This window comes from Orbicella faveolata, unplaced genomic scaffold, assembly GCF_042242905.1.
Source record: "Orbicella faveolata isolate gen_17 unplaced genomic scaffold, um_ofav_v1 contig_25, whole genome shotgun sequence".
Lineage (NCBI taxonomy): Eukaryota > Metazoa > Cnidaria > Anthozoa > Scleractinia > Merulinidae > Orbicella > Orbicella faveolata.
In genome coordinates this window covers 4,693,182-4,714,939 of record NW_028301553.1, presented here as the reverse complement: position 1 = coordinate 4,714,939, position 21,758 = coordinate 4,693,182, and the positions used below count along the sequence as shown (strand labels likewise).

The 21,758-nt window shown below is 38.2% G+C and overlaps 2 protein-coding genes across 3 annotated transcripts; one reads left to right on the top strand and one right to left on the bottom strand.

Moving 5' to 3' along the window:
* Window positions 1-5,512: 5,512 nt before the first annotated feature.
* Window positions 5,513-19,045, bottom strand: LOC110041747 (WD repeat and FYVE domain-containing protein 2-like). 2 transcript variants are annotated; one of them, XM_020747060.2, is made up of 12 exons: window positions 18,747-19,045; window positions 18,546-18,613; window positions 18,149-18,222; window positions 15,957-16,011; window positions 15,358-15,508; window positions 14,870-15,018; window positions 14,160-14,286; window positions 13,561-13,666; window positions 12,708-12,809; window positions 11,848-11,978; window positions 11,391-11,499; window positions 5,513-7,439 (listed from the first exon to the last, which is right to left on the bottom strand). In XM_020747060.2, exons 1-12 carry the CDS (start codon window positions 19,007-19,009, stop codon window positions 7,407-7,409), a joined length of 1,368 nt encoding a protein of 455 aa, XP_020602719.2. In that variant the 5' UTR covers window positions 19,010-19,045; the 3' UTR covers window positions 5,513-7,406. The 2 variants fall into 2 exon arrangements, with proteins under 2 accessions (XP_020602719.2, XP_089149987.1); XM_089293861.1 differs by having other exon boundaries at window positions 14,160-14,282; window positions 14,902-15,018; window positions 18,747-19,040.
* On the top strand, window positions 8,235-10,846 carry LOC110041749 (uncharacterized). Its single transcript, XM_020747063.2, has 2 exons — window positions 8,235-8,365; window positions 8,949-10,846. Exons 1-2 carry the CDS (start codon window positions 8,281-8,283, stop codon window positions 9,641-9,643), a joined length of 780 nt encoding a protein of 259 aa, XP_020602722.2. The 5' UTR covers window positions 8,235-8,280; the 3' UTR covers window positions 9,644-10,846.
* Window positions 19,046-21,758: the final 2,713 nt, after the last annotated feature.

Sequence of the window (21,758 nt, the reverse complement as noted above, 5' to 3'; positions counted from 1 at the left end):
GTCTCAACCAAGACATTTTCAGCCACATTGGCGTTTTCATTTTGTTGTCACCTGTCCACACCAATCCGTTTTCATTCGAAAACGCATACTTTTGGATGCGTTTTCGCCCATCGTCCGCACTAATACGCCTGAAAATCCTGAAGGAAACAACAGTATATGACGCTTTTTGCAACACCGTTTTCAAAAGCCTCCGTTTTTACATATCCACACTAGAAACGGAGTGTTTACAAAACGGTGCCTTTTTAAAAGGCTCCACTTTTAAAACCGTTTTCGAAAGCCACCATTTTCATCAGCGTTTTCGGTCTTTTTAGTGTGGACGGCGGGTAGGCGAAACTGCATCAAAAAGTCCGCTAGTGTGGTCGGATCTTGAGGCTACCAGACTCACATGCGGGTCGTCCTGAGTTTGAAGTTCTTTTAGTGACTAAAAATAGATCAATTCTCCTACCAGACTTGATACTACGAAATGTCGTGTTCTTTTTTTTTCTTTTCTTTTTTTTACCAAAATATCTTGTAACTTTTCCATTTTATCGCATTGTTTTATCGTATATCCTACAGAGATAATGTGAATTTTGCACCGTTTTCGTCCAAGAGAGTTTTTGAAAAAGTGTATAATGCCGGGACCGGGCATTTTTTAGAAGCACTCTCCCGTTCAATTTCTAAAAAGCACGAGATTTAAATAATTCCTCAATGCGTAAGAACAAAATGAAGAACTGATCTGTGAAGGAATGAAAATCTACCTCAGGTAAAGACGCACAACAAATCGCGGTCTGGGACACAAACCCCCGTCAAATCTCTTCATTGGTACAAAATATTAAGTGGTTGAATCAGGGATCAAAATTTGATTTTAGCTGAGAGAAAATATCCTTGGTTACGACCATGATATTTAGTCGAAGTCCATGCTTTTGACCACATTGTAACCTGCCCGGAACTAAGTCGAATTTTGTTTTGAGAAGCTAAATTTATTTATCATTTCACTGTTAATTTTAGTTTGGTTTGAGTTAGTCTCATGTTTTTCCATGGCTGTCCAACAGTCAAGGTCAGCCCACACATATCTTTCCTTGTACTCAATTTTGCTATTTGTTTTGTCTATGTTCTCTAACTTTTTAACAATTGTTCTGACTGTAGTAATTTTTCGACCGTCTTGCTGACCTTGGTGTAAACCTCAACGAAAGTTTACGTTGTGGCGGGCTAGATTTCGTTTAAAACTATCTTTCCCCGGCCATTGTATTCATTGGCTGCTTGTTATTTGTTTGTCTTCGTCCAGTTGGTGTGTTTGGCGTTTGTCCAAGTTAAGCCAGGGAAGTCTTTTTAGTTCCCCTGGTCAGTAGACTTAAACATGTCTACAGTTTAGGTATTTAGCTGGAAACCTTCGAGATTACACAAGTTTTATCAGTAGCATCAGTAAAATCAGTAGAAGTTGCGCATCGAGGTATAAAAGTCGTCGAAGTACGCAAGACTCTCGTGTACCTCTTCTCAAAATCAAAGCGGGTTAAGAAGACGACAAGTGACATCTGAGAAGTGAGATTCCCAAGGTGGAAAAATCCGAAAGAGTAGTCTTCCTGTCCCTACATTAGGCTGATTTAGCAAGAGAACGAGAACGTCACTTGACGACGGCGCGCGCAGTACAAATACCCAAATATGGTCAAATTAGAACAGAATCCAGGTTATTCCGCGCGTCCTGCAGTTGTCATCTGACGTTCCCGTCCTGTTGCTAAATCAGCCTATTAACTTATACAAATACGTCAGGTGCCTACGTAAAATAGCGGGCGATAATTAATTTGCGTTTAGCGTTTCCACTTGCGTCTGCAGCTCCGTAGACGAAAATTGGCGTCGTCATATTCTTCTAAAGGATTAAGCCTATCCCGCAAGTCTCGGATTCTTCGAACACGTCGAGTATTAGCCCATTGCTGTAGGCTTCTATATCTCAAACTTCCATGTATGACAAAAACCTTCACTAATAAAACGTTAGATTACGTCTAAACCTACTCATGACCGGGTCTAAGTTGCCATTGTTTGCAAGTCTGTGTTTCGACTCCGTTTAGGCGGGGTTTAAGATAAGTGACGTTTAAATAACCCGGTTTCCCAGTTGAGACCCTGTTTAGACCAAGACCTTCTTAAACGACGCCTAAACTTCGTTTAACTGAAATATTCTGTTGGTTTTCAGCTCGGTCTTAAGAGTTTTGTTTTCACTCTCCAAAGCTTTCAATTCCTTCTTCGTGACGCTGATCTGAAACAAGAGCTTTGCATTTTCATCATTTGTAGTTTCTATAATCTCCTGCAAAGCTTTGTTCTTTTGGTCTCCGTCCTCAACCCACTGTTGAAGGTCCTCTTCTATTTCGGAATGTTCCTTTTGAAGCTGTTCAAATTCTTTCCTATGATCCCCTTCGCAACAGGTGGAAACTTCATTGCGACTTTCACTCATGTTCTTTGCGTCAACTTCCTTTTTCTCTTTCTCCAATGCCTTCAAGAGAGGGGTGAATAGGTTTTCGGATCGACGGATTTGGCCTTTTTTAAAAAGAGCACGGATTGCGGCTTTTTGCGGTAAATCGAGCGGATTCGCGGATTTTGAAAACACAGTGGATCGTGGATCAGTTATGAATTTTGGCGCGGATTCCAGATTGTGCCTGTCTTGATGTTCGGATCTTGGGTCCTAAACGAAATTTGGACCATAGATCTTTCTTCAGTCTTGGTTGGTTTGTTTATGAGTTCATCCAAATTATTCTTTTTTCGAACGAAGCTCATTTAAACTCAGGTGTGAGACCGTTATTGGAATTGTACAGTGTTATAGTCGTCAAGCATGTTGCTTCTTTACTATTTGTGCGAAATTATCAATGGCATTCACATTTACCAGTTTACCTTTGGACTTTTACACTTCTGTTTCCGGATGTGGTTGTGGTTTCGGATTTGAACAAAAATATCGGCGGATCGACGGATTTGGCGAAAAAAAGGCACGGATCGGCGGATTTGCATACCCCTACAGTATTCCCCCCCTCCCCCTTCAATTCCCTCATCATGACGGCGATCTGAACCAAGAGCTTCAGATTTTCTTCATAAGATAAGATAAGATAACAGGTTTATTAACGGGTAGAAGTCGCTAATATACAATGTATACTAATTGGGGACACCTAACTACGATTACTTATCTAATAATTAACAAAATATGAAATACATGTACGTATGTAAGTACGTATGTATCTTTTCAATGATCTCTTCCAGCGTTTTGGTCTTTTGGTCTCCGTCCTCAACGCATTGTTGAAGTTCCTCCACTGTATTTCGGAATGTTCATTTTCAAGCTGTTCAATTTCCTTTTTCTGGTCTTCAACACAACTGTTGGAGACTTCATTGCTACTTTGAAGCAAGGTCTTTAGAACGATCATTCCACGCCTGATGAAATGTTCCAACTCCAGAGGGCCCTCCAGAGGTGATCCCGAATACTCCGGAAGAAGCCGAAAAGTACCTTTCCGTTTGACTTCCGACCGAAACTTCCGGAATCTTTGCATAATAGTTTGTTTTCGCTAGCTGATTCCTTCCCAAGTCCGATTAAGTCGTAGCAATTCAAAAACTAAAGGAGACAAAAAATCGAAAGATATCTTATTTCTTTATTTTTCTCGCAACATGAAGCGGGAAAAAGCAGTTTGTCGAGGTGACAACAAACTGAAAAGCTGCTCTAGCATAATTAAAAAACTCACAGAAGCTTGTGACGGTCAAACGCTTCTTAAGGACGGTGCCGACCTTTGACTTTCGAGCAGTTTAGGACATGTCTTTGGCAATCACAGATTTCATCATGTCATCATTCTAAGCAAACCTGACTGCCAAGTCGCTCTTCGCCCGGACTCTTCGCTCGGCATTCATGAATGCCGCAGGGTTCATCGGCAGAAGCCTCAAGTGCTATTCAACAAAGCCCCCACCACAGATATTCAAGAGTACATCTTTGTGCAAGAAAACGTCCAGTTTTGATCACAGTGCTATGTACTTGGTATAATTTCAGGTTGATCCTTCGCTAGCTGCTCTTTCAATTTTCATTTCAAGTGAAAACAGGAGCCATTATGGCTCCTGGTGAAAATGAAAACTTTGGCAAAGGATCAACCTGAAATTATACCAAGTGTGCAGCACTTTTCATTACAGTGCTGCGCACTTGGTATAATTTCAGGCTGATCCTTCGCCAACTGCTCTTTCAATTTTCATTTCAAGTGAAAATGAAAATTTTTATTGGTTTATATAAAATATGTAAACTCAAAAAAATTTTGCACAACGCGAAAAGGCCTAGGTACGAGTTTAGCGTTACAGTGTCACGCACGATAGGTAGGTAGCGGTTTCGCGTGAGAGATGACAAAAGGAGACAAAGGTAAACTACTCGTTCTTTTCATTCCAGTATTTACTCTCTTGCTACTCAACAAGATTGTGTGCTCCCTGTGACTGAATGGTGAAATTGTTTTGCAGTCAGTCCATCTTTGGGGGGAGCGTTGCGTGACATCCCAAAAAACGGCTGCGGAAGAGAATATCAGTCAGTCAGTTAACCCAAAGAATGGTGCAAAGAATGGCTACTGGAAAAAGCATTGCTAGTTGGCGAACCAAGTGCCTGGAGCAGACTATATGCACCTACCGCACAAAAGACGAAATTCCAACAACGATTGATCCAAACCATTTCGGAGACAGGAGGGCCTTGTTGAAGTGATAGGATTGCACATTTTTTGGAACTGATCACCAAATCAATTAATGAATATATATAACGGGCATTAAAACGCTGGAACAGTCGTGTTTCATGTTCTTGGCGGTTAGAAAATTCGGGACGGTAATCGGCACAAATCCCCGCGGTTGAATACGAATTGCGGACCTACGTTGCAAACCAACGCAGATACGTCATGGCCGACTTGACCTGACCTGTGCTTAATGCAACGTTGGTTATGCAATACTGTGATCCCACGTCTGATGATATCTCAAATTGTCAGCTTTCTCGCCAGTCAAAAAAATCGATTACTTCAAGGATTGACTGTAATAGTTTTCTACCTGATACTTTCATCGGGAACATTGTTCATTTTTGGACCATTAATCTTCTACGTACTTTATCGATGTTGTTCAAGTTGTTTTGTTGCCAGAGTGACGCCGTCGGTTGGGACACCTCAGGCCTCACCTTCCTAGGGGGGTCTGGGGGCATGCCCCACCGGAAAAGTTTGAAAAACTGAAGTAGCTAAGATGTGAATTCCTTCATTCTGAGCAAAGAAGGCCGGCTCTGCACAAAAATTCCTACCGCTGGAAAGTGTTCAAAGCGAGAAGCAAACAAGGAGTAAATTACATATCCACAAAGATAGTTAATTATTGCTCCCAAATGAAATATTAGGAAAATGTATGGCTTGTAGTCTTTTCTGAAAAGTCTAGAAAATGCTGTTCCACCATCACTGGAAATTTTCAGAAATTCAAATCAGAATTTTTTTTTTTAGAAGCCAGAGGCCAATGAGGATGTGCTGCAGTTCTTGGTTTAATAACGAAAAATCAGACAATAGTGATAATAGTATTGCATTTTATACAGATTTTATATTCACAAATCAGTTAAAAGTTATATCACAAACTTACTTCATATAATGATTTTTATTATCTCAAACATAAATTTAATTTAGGCTGAAATTACACTTATACTGTAGGTAAATTTTTTACATTATACTCTAACCTTCAATAAAATTTTTAAATGTTAGTGCATTAACAGTTTATACATGAGTTGGTTAATTAGTCAATATTTCATTTTGCCCAAAAAAATATCTCTTCGGTGAAAAAGTCACTTTGAGTTACGATTCTGGATGGCAGTTTTATAGTTTGGGCCCATTCTTCTCTCTAGAGTTGCCTGTCATACCCAGGTGAGGCCTTGACACGAAGAAAAGCCCCACTGGAGAAGACAGACTGGAAACTCTAGAGATGAGAATGTTTTAGGCCATAATGAATTTCCTTTCACCTTCATGTAAAAATGAGTCCTTGTATGAGACCATTCATATGAAAATGTCCTCAACCTACATGTACATGTTAATTTTTGTGCAAATCAAAATCATTTTCATATGAAAGGTTTTATACAGACTACGTTTAAAACAGAGGCATAAGATAACTCAGAAATGGTGTGTTTAGGAAGACCATTAGAGCTATTCGCCCATTATAAGGGTTGTTTTTGTCCTAGGCCCCTACGTCTTTCTAAGGTGATTTCGTGTAACAATCATTAATCATCCAGACCCCAAACAATCTCCAATGGGGGTGGGTGGGTGGGGGGAATTAGGGTCTACTTTGTCTGATGAACTAACTAACTATTCTTATCACCGTGTAATTTGTACAACTCATATGCAAAAATTCCTATTATGTAACGAGAAAAACCTGCTGTGTGATAAGATTGCTACACTCCTGGAAAATTTGACTTTTAGAAAAACTCTAAAGGCAAGTGGTTGTTACAGTTATGATAGAGAAGTCACAATGCATCTAGGCTTGTTTCAAATTCCCAAGCCATGTAATGCATTATAAACCATTTAAGTGCAGCATTCGCACATTTCTGTGGTTTGCCCAAAACCTGAACAGATGCACAATGTCGATAATTTGTGTTCACAGTTCAGTGCTAGTGATCAGGTCTTTAAGCAGAAGTGAGGCTACTGAAAATTGATTTTGTTGTCATTAGAAACCTTGCTACTTTTCATACGTAAATTACAATTCCCTTATCATGCTAGCTAGTTTCTAATATCTATCAACCAAACCTCAGTTTCATGCACAGGCTTGGTTACATTTTACAGAACTGTAAAATAGCATTTTACCTAAGGATTGGCCACCATGTATAGCTACTTTGCACTGGTTAGAACTCATCAGCGCAACTTAATTGTTTACTGCCTTTTACTCCAGAGACAAAGCTGTAGGTTGCTCTCAGTCCCACCCTATGCCATGTTGATGAGTTGACATTTTTATGTTGTGCATGCTGTACATAGTTTTTGCCACTTTTGAACAAGAAAAAAATGCATAACAACACACAAAATAAAATTGACTCAGCATGGTCATCTAAGGCTGTACCAAATGCATTCTAAATACCTACATTTACCTGACTAGCTCCTCAACAGTTGTCTTTTGAGTTGTCACTCAACCCTTCAGAAACATTGTGCGACAACAAAAACAGCTACTAAAAATACTATTATTTAAATCACTTCTTTTCATGTGATCATGCTATCGCTGCTGCTTGTCAGATGACATTAAATCTTTGTTCTAAAACTATTTTTCATGTCTTGAATACAATGCTGAAAAAAAGTGGCAAAATGAGTTACTCCTGGAGGTCAAGTCCCATCTTTGATTCATGTGCTTTACTGTTACAAGGCCAGAAGTCTAATCGAAGGTTAATCGATCATATGTAATATTTTCACCCAGTGGTTTGCCTTCTAGAAGATGTTTGATGTTCATGATAGAAGAATTGCTTTGACATCCCAGATCTAAAACAAAAGCAGATAATCTGGGTTAAAATTTGTACTAAAAGAAAGCTGACTTATAATAATTATTAAACTGAATCTAAGACAGAGACATTTGCCAGTAGATAGAGACACAGAGTAATGAGAAAGAAGGGATACCATTGAAAACTATGAGACATTAAAATGCTTTAAACCTCAAACAGTAAGGTTGAAAAATAAGGGCTCCGGTGTTAGCAGAGGCCCTTTTGATAATGTTTAGCGTGAGACTCATCTTACAAATCTACAGTTAATGTACATGTTCAACCCAAACAAGAGGGCCACACAAAGTCAAGTCGGCTGGATGAGTAAAAATTGTAGACTGTGATTTTTATTTTCAGAGGCCAAACATTAGACATTTTTGCGGGCTCAAGAAGAGCCCGCAACCTAGTTTGCACGCCATATCTCGATTTTGGAGGAAATTTGTTCTGCCAAAATCAATCGATAAATCCTCGTAAACCAATCAGAATCCAGTTCCACACGAACAAGAATATTTTGAAAGATGGCCGCCGAGACGGCCACTGTGCTAGATCTTCAAAGCGACAGTTTTGCATCATTGAAGTGTTGATGTACATTTACAAGATTGAAAATGGAAAGAAAAAGTTTTAAAGAATACTCAGTTCTCGCTATGATGTCAAAAGAAGAGCAGCAACCGATGAGAGGTTGTTTGGACGATTCGATGCGAACCGACAGTGGAACCGAAGTAGATGCAGATTATTAACTTCGGGATAACTATTATCCTCAAATCTACCATGTTCATTTCACGTGAATACTTGACAGATATGGCAAATATCGGAGATTAACTGTCTTCACATGAACATCCGAAGACATGTGCAACAGTAATATTACTGGATTCGCAAGCGCAAGAAGTGGATTTAGCTCTACTCGCAGCAGCCTTGTGGCAGCCTTACTCGGTAAGTTTTTCCATTGCTTTATATTTGTACCTACAATTTTGCCACAGAATAAGATATTAGACATTCTTTTGCATTTTGGAGGATCTATTTAAGCAGTGCTGGCATGTTTGGCTCTATAAATTGGATTCAGAGCAGCCTTCCAATCGATCGACTCGTACGCCGCAGCACGTGGAGACTTCAGGAATGTTCTGCAGTGATTAGTGAACCATTTCTTGGCTTGATAAGAGGGAATCACATTTTCCGACAGCAACAACTTACTGGCCCAGTTTGGCCTACCATTGAATCAAGCAGGGGCACCGTTTTGCTGAACTTACATGTAGACCCAGTTTGGTCACATAAAATCGCTCAAATTATGCTTCAGCCTAAACTCAAACTAGCACGGAAAAATAATCCCAGTAACCCTATCAAATAATTTTTTTCCAAAACTATATTACAGAAAAATTCCCCACCAAATGAGTATATCATTTTAAAATGAATATACTTGAGACCCCTGGGAAGTACATGATCTTTCATTCTCCCTTCCTCTCTAGTAGTTGTAATCCAATATATGATACTGTACTCATCAATATTATTTACTCTTCAGATACCGATCCTGGCTATATTCACAAACTATCACCAATAAAGAAGGCAAAATCAGGAAATGAATATTCTACCTTTGACCTTCAAACATCCAGTTCTAAATTTACAAAAGTAGTTGGCTTCGATCGTAAAAATCATCAACAGGCACTTCTGTTCCAGAATGCTGGTACACCAATTCGAGTAATAAATGCAAACGAAAAGGATAACAACATATTTGTTAACAACCACTCGACTATTGTCAAGGCTAATTCTGGTGATATTCACTTTGAAAGCACACAACCATCAACTAATGTGCCAAGGAACTCCAACCTGCCACATGGTAATGCTATTCAAATCTCACTCAGTCAGGTTAACTCGTTAACCAGAAATCAGAGAGTGAATGTTAGAGGAACAATCACAATGGGAGATGCTAAACCAAAAGAAGTAACAAAGAGAAATGGAAACCCAGGCCTTGTTAAAGAGGACTGTGTCATTGAGGACCAAACTGGTCATACAACAATCCACTTGTGGGATGACATGATTGAAAAGTGCAAAAACTCAAACAGTTATGAGATCACAGATCTAAGCATTAAGAACTACAATGGGCACACACATCTTGGTTCAACAAGAGACACAACAATCAAAGAAATCAGCATGCATCTCGACAACCCTAAAGGACCACAGCTGGTTACCAATATCCAGAAAACAGTAACAATATAGGAATTCATCTTTACAGATAAAGTGACTGTTTTCATGACCTGCCAAATCAACAGTTGTAAAAAGAAGATGCCATATGTAATTGAATCTCCTGTGTTCACATGCCCAAGTTGTGGCACATGCCAGAAAGTCACAGGGGCAAAAAAGGGTGCAACTGCTCGGTTATGTGCTGAGATCAAAGGCAAACAAGTGTGGCTTACAGCCTTCACTGATGTGATGGAGAATTTACTAGCCAAAGTAAACTTATCGATTCATGACACTTCGGATAAAATCAAAGAAGCCCTACTGACAGTGGAAAATATAACATTAGTTATTGATTCTGTGTCAAACTTCATCCTAGAAGTTAAAGAAAATGATGCATGAATTATTTGTTTCAGACAATATTGTGTTAACTTATGTTCTCTTTAATAAGTATCCTTTAGACATTCAAAGCAAAAGGAAATTGTTATGGTTGACAACCAAAAAAAACATTCTTAAATGACAATGCAAATATAACATTAGTTATTGATTCTGTGTAAAGCTTGGAAGTTAAAGAAAATGATGCATGAATTATTTACATTAGCAGAAAATATTGTGTTGACTTATGTTCTGTTGCATAAGTATCCTTAAGACACTCAAAGCAAAAGAAAATTATTATGGTTGATAAGAAAATAACCACACTATAATGGCAATGGAAAATATAACATCACTTATTGATTCTGTAAAACGTCATCTTCGGAGTTAAAGGAAATGATGCATGGATTATTTGCATTAGAAAACATTAGTGTTCACTTATGTTATGTTGCATTAGTATCCTTTAGACATTCAAAGCAAACGGATATAGTTATGGTTCATTTAAGAAAAAAAGAACATCCTAAAATGACAGTGGAAAAACTGTCTAAAAGTTTATCTTAAAAGTTAAGAAGTTGATGCATGAATTATTTGCATTAGAAGACACTATTGTGTTGATTTATGTTCTCTTGCATTGCTACAAATCAGAAATTAAAGATAAAAAGAAATTGTTACGATTGGTAAGAAACAAAAATATTCTACATTGTAAACGGAAAATATAACATTAATTTGAGATCTCTAGTAAAACTTCATTTTGGAAGTTAAAATTCTTTTGATTTCTTTGCTAAAAACATGTTACTTTTAAAGTAAAGTAATAGAGTTGAAATTCTCCATGAAAAATTCCTGAGTTTTTGTTCAAATAAAAATGTTTTGTTATGTTTGATCTATTGATGACTCCTCTAAGTTACCCTACAGACACTAATTTCATTACTGAAAGCTTTCCCAGTATCTTTAAGCTCACCAGGCCTTTAATCCCAGTTCCTCAATTGATTTTCAGTCAAAACTGCGCAGTCTCGGTTCTAAATGTTTACATAGACACGCAAACGAACATTTGCTCGCTAAAATAACAATTTAGGGAAAAACCTAGTTTTTCCAAAGATACCTATACGGAAATGAAATAATACACAGATTCGTTCTTTTTAAGATAACTATAACTACCCAAAGTAATAAACCCATTTCAGTACCCAACAAAAGTTTTCTTGGAAATCCCTCCACTCAAAAGTGTTCTAGCACGCACTTCCTAACCATTGGTTACTTCTAGTTTAATAATTATTTCATTTTTTTTTCAATCAGGAGGTCAGGGTTGTTGGCGTCTGATGTGAATGGCCTTCTCAAGTTTCCTTTCGAAGTTCACAGTCTCCTTGTCCAGGATTTTCGTTTGCTTTACATTTAAGACCTCAAGATGAAAATTATTCCTAACCTTAACAATCCTGTCACCACCACAAGTCAGTAATCTTCCTTTTGTTAGATCCAAGTACATCGAACGAGTTGTATGTTTTGCATCATGAAAATCTGCTAGAGGTACACGGCTGAAAAGCAGATGAAAATGCAGCAATTTGATGTTTGTGCCTCATGTTAAAATAACAAAATGAAAAACAAACAGTACAGTACAAACAAAACTGGAGAGGGCGAGGTATGGATATTTTCTAGAATTACACATTTAACAATCCAATCTTTGATTTTCTCTAAGAAATGCACCCTACAACTACTTTTTTACTCACAGACAAACACCTTTCTAGTAAAGTAATCTTTGATTTGAGGTCGCTCTTTAGCTAAAATTTAAAACCCAGTGAGCTGATAACACAGTACACAAAGAAAATGAGCACCCAAAAGCAACAACCTGCTAACAATTATCAGGACTCAATAATCTGACTTACTCATCATCTGTGATGGTTTCATAACATTCATTACACAGGCGAACAGAATTTTCAAAACCCATGATTGGATAGGAAGATTCATTTTTACTACACTCGTTACACACTGCTCTGCCACATTTTCGACAATGATGCTGAAAATAAAATAAAAGAGGTCATAAATGACAGAACTTTTAAAATCTTTCCTGCTCTGTTTTAAACTTTCACTTGTAAGTTACACAAGTTAAAGTTTCAACCAGACATTAAACACCAGCTTTTAGTACATATATGTGACGGAGATGCGGTAGCTTTGTCTTGAGTAGACTGGGGTTAATGCCGGGGAGGTGGTACTTCCAATAATGGCCTATAGAAGGAGGTTCCGCCCAAAAGAGGTACCTTTTTCAAGCATATAAAAGGGAACGTAAGGGATTTCGCATTGTCAAGTTGGGGAGGTATATGAAAAAGTAGGGAAATCCATCATTTAGTTATTTTTAAGAGCCTTTAATTACAATATTTTAAAAAGATGCACCTTATAACTGCCAGATCATTTCATTTATTAGGCACTACATAAAAATGACAAGAAGACTTCCTTATTTTGGCGATTTATTCATAATGTGGGCCAGTAATGAAAGTATGGGAAAGGGGTACATTTTTTCAATTAACGATATACAAAAGGGGTCTCTTTTCTGTCAAAATGGTATACATTTGGGTAAGCGGTAGGACCTCAGGACTGAGCCTCCCTATGTAGAACTGGGTACCACCCCCACCCCACCCTCCTGTAGAGGGTTAACAACCACTGGCTGGGGTCATTGTGTTGTATTCTTTAAGTTTTACGGACAATCAGAAGAAATTGGGTAAGAATAATAATTATAAAAATATCCTACCTGCCTCACACCAACTGCTTTATTGTTCCACATGCCCTTAAAGTTCCAGAAGAAAGGGCCACTACATCGCTCACAGATATCACTTTGTGACCACTCTGGTGTCTGACAAACACAAGACAACAAAGAACAAAATTACTCTCAAGACCACAATCAGCATAACTAACCTTATTGCATTGTTAACTTAGCTCTGAATGTTTGTTTTCCCCAAAATTAAAAAGACCAACACATGTAAATTCCAGTTTGATCTGGATATTATTTATAAATTGTGGATGCGCAAAGGTAAATCCCCTAGCCAAACAACTGGCATATCTGCTAACCCTAAGACTGAGTGTAACCTTGGCCTAAGACTGACAAACCACCCAAACTTCTGTAGATTAAACAACAGACTGACTGTCCATCTGACTGATTGCTTGCTTGATTACTTGATGGACTGACTGGCAGACTGACTGATTGATTGATTGACTGACTGACTGACTGACTCACTGGCTGACTGACTCACTGACTGACTTACTAACTGACTGACTAACTGCCCGACTTACAGACAGACAGACAGGCTGACTGACTGACTCACTGACTGACTGCCGGGCTGACTGACTGACTGACTAACTGACTGACTGACTCACTGGCTGACTGACTCACTGACTGACTGACTCACTGACTGACTGCCGGGCTGACTGAGTGACTGACTGACTCACTGACTGACTGACTCACTGACTGACTGCCGGGCTGACTGAGTGACTGACTGACTCACTGACTGACTGACTCACTGACTGACTCACTGACTGACTGACTCACTGACTTACAGACAGACAGACAGACAGACAGACTGGCTGCCTGCCAGTTGATTATGTACCTCTTGTCGTTTTACATTCATATCCCAGATCCTGACAATGCCATCTTCACTGCATGATACCAACTTCTTGGCATGAGGTGCGTAACAAAGGCCATGAACTTTTGACCTAAAAAGACAAAACAGAAGTATGCAATGACGGTAACCTTCTCTACACTTAAATACAAAAAACTGAAGCAAAACTGGAGAGCTAAGACAAAATTGTTGTTCGTTTATCTTGCATTTGTTCAATCATATCCAGTTCTGTACAGATTTGTAACCAACAAAGCTGAGCACAACATCTGACATTGTGTGCCTCTGTTATACACATACAGCTGTAATTTACAGACACCCAGTATGACAAAGACATCTGGGAGCTGCCCATAAAGTGACAGTGTAATTCACATTGAAATCAACTCTCATCATCACCATCTGTTATCGTTGCAAGAGAAAACCATGTCAGTCGCTTAAGCTGTCCATTACAAAGTTAAATCACTCTACATGCATTCCATGCTACAGACGGTTACACCATTTTCCTCAACTTTTCCTCAACTTTATCAAGATCATTAATCATATTAACAGTAGCTACCAGTAATTAGAAACACATAAAAAGGTTTTCTTACAAATGACCATGAAGTTCAAATGCAGTTCCTTGTTGCCCTCCAATGTCCCAGACAATAATAGATTCATCAAAACTACCAGAAAATAACAACCGTTTCTCTGGATCCCAGGCCAAAGCTCTTACACTCCCTGTTAACAAACAAAAATAAATAAAAATTAGACAAAATAATAACACAGAGTGAGAACACAAACAATACACACAGACACAACCTAAGAAAAATTAAGAAGGGTAAGAAAAATTCTGGACTCAAGTACATGTATAGTGGCTCATCAGATCAGTGCTTATCTTGGGTTTAAGTAGCAATAAGCGGCTAGGAATATTTTTATTCCCCTCTACATGGGATGTTTTTCCAACAGAGGGTTATAGCTTGACGGCTATTGCCTAGAAGTCCTTTCAAATTGCAGCATGGATCTAACTTCAAAGCCTAAATGAAACTCCAGTTTCATCATTGAAGTCAAAGTTATTGACCAGCACTTTCAGGCAATCCATTTATTTACTGTTTGTTAACCATAAATTTACGAACATGGAGGAAACTCTGAATGATCATTGAAATAAAAGATATTGTTAAACAGTACCACGATACTCTTAGAGGTTAAGTGTTAAGAGTTAAAGGTGTCTGTAATTTACTGCAGATGTTCCTAGTAATTTCTGCGCACAAGTGAACTAAAGAGTTTACAAGTTCACAATAGCACAGGACACCAGCCAAATCACCTGTGCCAAACCATGATTGCCATGGGGGCAACTTGCCTGAGTGACCATTGAGTGTTGTTACCAGAGAGGGTGAGTTAGACTCCAGTTTTATCACGCTAATGCTGCCACCATAGTCACCAACAAAGACATGCTTAGATTCAGCATCAAATCTAAAACTTGCTAAGGAAAGTTCTTCAAAGGGCTGACTACCAGTATTTTATTAGTGCAAGGCAAAAATATTAAATCTGTTCTGAAGCACATGATGCCTCAGCACTAAAGAATCACTCACATTTGACTTAGGAAAACTTAGCAGGTATACAACACTCCAAGTTAGAGCAAAGGATGTTGTCTCAAGAACATAACTTCATAACGTGGGATGGACCTCACAAAATATTTACAATCTTCAATACACTGTGCATGCCATAAGCTTTCTGTTCTTTGTGCAATCCTTTGGGGAGTAAATTAAGATTATGTGATAGGGAGGATTTTATAACAAGCTTAAAGGATACTGTAAGGATGTACACCATGCTCCAGTCAGATATCCTCCTAATCGTTTGCCAGTTGTACAATCATGCCACTGTAAATATTTGTCTCTTCCTACACTGAGTAGCCATTCATTCTCCAGTGAAAATATTACACCACTAACTCTGTTCTTATGTGCTGAGAGAGAACACACAAGACAATTACTTTGTAAAATTAATAAATATTTCCTTGAAGTTATTACTGTTATTACTGGAAATTTCATAAATATCAATAAAATTAATACCCCTAATGGGCTTTTCAGGGCCAATCAAAACAAACAATGAAACAAATCATGTGAAAGAACAAAACTTGGTTAAAAATCCAAACTGGCAGGAGGCAGACCAGTTGGCTGTTGACAAGTGAGGCCAAGGAGTTGAACTTTGGACCACCAAGAACAACATCTGTCCAGCTAACCACTCATACATGTATCCATTTTCCAGGTTTCTCAGTTTTTTTAAAAAAAAAATTCACACATTCAATGACAGAAAAAAGGATGCCTCTGACTCAGAAAAGGCTGGAGGATATACAGCTGTTTGTTTAGCAAGGAGACTTCAGTCTAAAGAGATAAACTTGTACATATCGTTACCTAAATAATTTCTTCTGTGGTTAAGTCTGTTATAATCTTCTGACACTTCAAATTCCTGAGGGAAAAAGATTATCACAAGAAATATAAATTAAATGTGTTTGTTCCTATTAACACACTGCAAGCTTGTGAAACTGTTAAACACTTCTATTTCCAACCAGGCCAGTTTAGGGATAGCAAAATTAAGGGCATAGTAAATGTGTGGGTGTGTTCAAAACACAAAATGTCACCAGATGTTTAGCCTAAATAATGACAAGCTTAGCCCAAATATGACTGCCTTGATAGTGGTTAGCTTTCAATAATATTCTGATGGCTAACCTTTACAGACACCCATATCCCTTATTTACTCTTAATCATAGTGCCATTTTGTAATTTCACCATTTCAAGTTTTAAGCATGCCCTAAATGTGCTTGAGTATATTTATTTATCAAGTGGTACTGTCAAAGCTACTGTAATCTCAGGGATTTGGAAAAAGTAGCCTTAAATAGAACTCCTCATATAAGAAAATGGAATCTGGTATTTATATTCTTCTAAGCAAAATGAACAGGGTTTTGTGAGGATTGCTGCTTAGAGGAGCTAGTATGTTACAAATGTTCTCACAGGAAGGATCAGGAAGACGCTCCAATGTCAAGGCCCTGAAAAGAGACCCTGACAAGGTAAACTTCCGACAAGTGACAAATTCAAATTTTTACATCATAATATTTAGAGAGGATCCTATATCCTGATCCAATTGCAATTTGGAGATGTTAGTTCTTGTGGAGGGAGGAAAACCAGAGTACCCAGAGAAAAACCCTCAAAGCAAGGCGAGAACCAACAAACTCAACAGGCACCAGGCCAGAACTGAGCCGGTCACATTGGTGGGAGGTAAGTGCTCTCACCAATGCGCCATCCATGCTGCCCCATAGTGAGAAAACAGCGATGTACTGGCAGATGAAATGATAAAAAACATGACCTGTCTTAAAGCTCTGACAGCAATGTGATGACCCTCATTACTTTTGGAATTAGCAGCCTTTAAGACTCGCTACATTCAGGGGGGTCGTTACTTTCTGGGAGCAAAAATAAGGTTACATAAAGTTGGTACATGTAAACAATCATATTGTACTGTAACTAAGTAAGTATTTGTGTTGTGATATTATTATTTCCTCTTTTTATTTGTTTAGTTTTTTCCTATGTATATTGTGTTTGTAAATCAATTAAACAAAAAGAAAAAGTTGGTACATGTACAACTAGGCTCTTCTTCCAGTTCAAATTTATATTGCTGTTACATGGGTGAGCTCTTCATGTCTGGACCGTGTTGTCAGTGGTCGGCAGGAAAGTTGGTTAGATACCATAAACTGTTTGTACTTCATGATGTACTGCTATGTTAGGCTGCTCTAACAAAATCTCAGTACACTGGTTGAGTTTTAAATTTAAATTTGAAGAAATGTTCCATTCAATATGCTCCTGTTGAAAATGATGTTAATCTGAATCAAAGTTTCCTGTATTATGTCCCTGTTACTTGATGAAAATTTTATGGCTTTTGTTTTCACAAAGCACAACATTAACTGGTGAAGCATGGATTGACATTTTGCAACGCTTCGTGGAATAAGCAATACCCTCCCTTGTTGTAAAGTGCCTTAAATCAACTTACCATATGTAACTTTTCACCTGATTATTGATCAGAAAAATAAACATGCTATTGAACCCGGGTCTCACTATTTTCTGGGAGGGGGGATTGGTGGGGGGTGGGCTCACTACTTTCGGGGGTCTTCACTTTCAGGATTTATTATTGTCCACAATTTTTTGACGTTACTTTCAGGGGGTTGCTACTTTTGGAGGGTCATTACTTTTGGAATTTGACAGTGCAAGCACCCAAGAAATGAATAAGTTTTAAAAACTCAAGGGAAGTAGATAGAGAAGGCTCAGGCAAATGCTTTGCGCAATTATTTTAAAAGGTTTTTTCAATACAATTATACAAGTACTGGTAGCAAGGAAGTGTTTTTCCTTTACAAAAATTAATGGACTGTTCTGAAAGAAATGGAGAATTCCCAGGCAATAAACCCAAGATGTAGGTCCACTACTAAATTTATTCATGCGTATAATAGCCAAGGATGCATACATTGATGCATACATTGATGCATACATTAGCGTACCAGGAGCAATTCCTTAAACATTTTAAAAGGACCAATATACAAATGTGGGAAAAATAAACTTACTGAAATGGTACCGCTATCCAATCCTACAAACAATCTTCTACTTGTTCCATGATAATCTAAGGCAGAGCATGCAGCTGAAAACGAAATCAATGAAATTATAACCCTGAAGCAATAATAAAACATTATAAGTAAGCTTACATAATACAAATAAATTAATATGCAGTGAAAATATCGTGCAATTAAAACAGTTTCGGTACGGTAAGTGAAGCAATCCGCTTTTTGCAAAGAATAGCTGTGGATAGCAGACACTATCAAAGCTAACCAAAACACAAGGTCTTTCAATCTGTGACATGCACTAAGCAAAGAAGCATCACATGGTTCAGACCTGATAAGACGAGGAGAAAAACCATGACACAGAGCTCTAAAAAAATAAAACTCTCCATCGATCCAAACTTACATTCCATAACGTGACAAATACTCGGCCAGTATTGTCCACTCTCTCGTTTAATCCAAAGCCTTATACTCCTGTGAATGAAACACCAACACAGCCAAGATTACCGCCACCCGAACTGAACAATTATGTGATTAACAATTCTGCCAAAACAACATTTATATGCGAAACTTCTAAACATCGAGTCCAGAAGGATTTTCTACGCACTTGTCATCCGAAACACTAATTACTGCGTCTTCGTGCGGGATTGTAACAGCCATATTAACTATATCACTGCACCCCTCAAGCTTGTTCACTAACACAGCTTTGATGTGTTTTCTTCTGGAGGTGTCCTCCTCCGTATCTTTTATAGTGGCAGCCATCTTTTGCTCGCTCAACCTGGAAGAGTTAAAATCATTCCCATAATGCAAATCCGCCAGTACCGGAAGTGATCTGAAACGGAATTTCAAGCGCAAACACAATGACGTCATAATTTTCCAGGAGGAGGAATTGGAAAATGACCTATTTATGGAAATTACCAAGGAAGTTACACACAAAAAGAATCTGCAAAATAAACTTCTTAGGGGAGTGTATTTTTTCATTCTATATGACTTTGTTCGCTGATTAAGAATTTTCAACGGCGTCACATAATACCATGGTTGACAAATTACTCCTTCAGCTTAATTTATGTTAAAAATTTTGTTAATTTAATGTGATATTATAAAATTGCCATGGCAACGTTTGGTGCGTAATGGTCCCATACAATAAACAAGTCAGAAACTAAACTGTTCACAGCCTCTCTATTTACGCACGCGAAGGAAAAAGCGAAGCGAGTCCCTACCTAGTCAAGTCTTCCGTTTTGCACTGACGTCCACTTCGCTCGCGATTTTATCCACGCATTCAACGATCGAATAGAGGGCTGTGAGCAGTCTAGTCAAAAAACCACGATTGTAAGCGTACTTTGTCAAATGCGATTTTTCAAAATGCGAATAATTTCCAGAAATTATAAGAATTTTGACGATAATTTCACTCGTCACATTTTATCACCCATACTTCAGTTATCGCTGAGAGGTCTAAGATTAGGTGGCGATCTCCACCGTTAACAAGGTTATTCAAAACTGGCCAAAGGAAACATCAAGTAAAGAACCCCGCTAGCCCTAAGAACAAAAGGGGTACAGGCTTTAAGAACAAATGAAAAAAACTAAAAAAGTTGAAAATAATTCAGTATGATTTTTGAAGTGGCGCACGGAAGAAAATTTCTTGGCGAACAATAAAGACAGTAGAGTGTTTATGTCTCGGAACTGTTGCCCCTTGGAAATTTGATGTTCTTAAAACTAGCACATTTGCTTCGAGGCCAAATATGCTAGTTTTAAGAACATCAAATTTCCACGGGCCAACTGTCAGCCGATAGTTCCTCGACAGAAACACTCTACTGTTTAAATAAAAATCTTGAGCTCATAATCTGATTTGTTATTAGAGTGCAGTGGCCAGATGTAGCGTGAGTTTCACTTACGCTCCGAGGAAGATTTAGAAATATTACTGGATAATTAAATTCTGACGGGGTCGTTGGGATTTTCAGTTTTACGGTTTTGCTCATTTTTGAGATCGGTTTTACGGTTTTTGTGCCAAGAAACTTCGGTTTTTCGGTTTTGTTGTTCATAACGGTTGGCGGATTTTCTGGTTTTTTTAGAATTTGTTTTTTTTTATAATAACTGTCCAATTTCTCGCGCGCTGATTGGCTCATTTTTATCATCAATAAGAGTACAGACGGATAAAATTTTAATTTATGCAAGCTTTCAAGTTCAACTTTGTGCTGTCAAACTGTCGACTTTTTAACCAATGAGATTTTATGGACTTTTTTCAGTAGCCAATCAAAAAGCGAGAAAAGCTACAGACAATGTTGGCGTCATTTTGAATAAAATTCACTTATCTTTATTTACGGCAACTTCACGGCGTCTTTTCCCCTCATTTATTCCCGGCATTTGACCATTCTGGGGTCTTGTTATTGTAAAAAAACAAATTGACGTCAGTTTTTTATGCGTCTGTCCTCTTATTGATGGTTAATTTCGTCGTAACATTGTCAAAGTTTACTGCCACTTTGACAATGTTATGACGCAATTTATCATCAATAAGGAGACAGACCCATAAGAAACTGACGTCAATTTTAAATAGACCCAACCTCGTTCCCAGGCTCTCTCTTCTCTGCCTCCCTTGGACCAAGGGAGGCAGAGGAGAGAGAGCGTGGGAACCAGGTTGTTATAGACCAATTACAAGTCACAGGTCACACGTGCCTGATTGATTTAACATTCCAATCCACGCAAATCGAAATGTTAGATTAGGGATTTTCGATGAAAGTTTCCAGGGCTATAGCACTTTGCGACTGCAAAATTGCAATTCTGAAATTTTCCTAATTTAAAGACGTTTACGCCCACTGACAGATTTTTTCAAAACTGACCATGAAGTAAGGTAAAGATCAACTTTTGCCAAAAAGCCACAAAAATCAGAGTGGGGGAGGGGGAGATAAGGCGTGTTGAAGATCATGCGTTTTTGGAAGTTTTCGTTATTATAAGACGATGTTAACTTACAACTATCGGCCATAAAAAAGCTACATTAGTGAAATTTAGATCAGGTTAACGTCCGCAATTCAACACAACTAAGTATATCAAGTAAACTTTGGAGCTGATGTCGTTCCTTGAGGTACAAAAGGCCTAGAGAAAAACAAATATTAGCCTCGCCCCTCCACATTCGCAGGAACTGTCCGGCAATTGGTCCTCAATTAACAGGCGCATTCTTTCCTCCTCCCACGTTAAACTTTGCTGCTTAGAAATACAGCTGAAAGTGACCCAGGAAGCTTGAAGACGCGCTTTCGCCGCCGATGTTACAAAACTAAATAAATGTAATCCCAACCTCTTTATTCATAAAACAAGAATTTAACTCGCGGAAAGACTGGGTTCATAAGTCGTGTGCGGCTTGCTATACAAACTCATACGTCCACACAGTGCATTATTTTCTAACATTGGCGATATTTCTTCGGTTTCCTTTTCCTTTGTGTACTGTAGCCACAAGTGCAAAATAAAATATTAAACGTTACATTCCGTTAAAAAATAACGTTATTTTACACTAACTTGATGTGACTGAAATTATGCTTCCAGTGTTGCGATCGGTAAATGATATCTAGTTCTCTAAGGTTTTTGTTATTCGATCTGTTGTTTTCTCTTCTAATGGCTTCTATCCACCTTC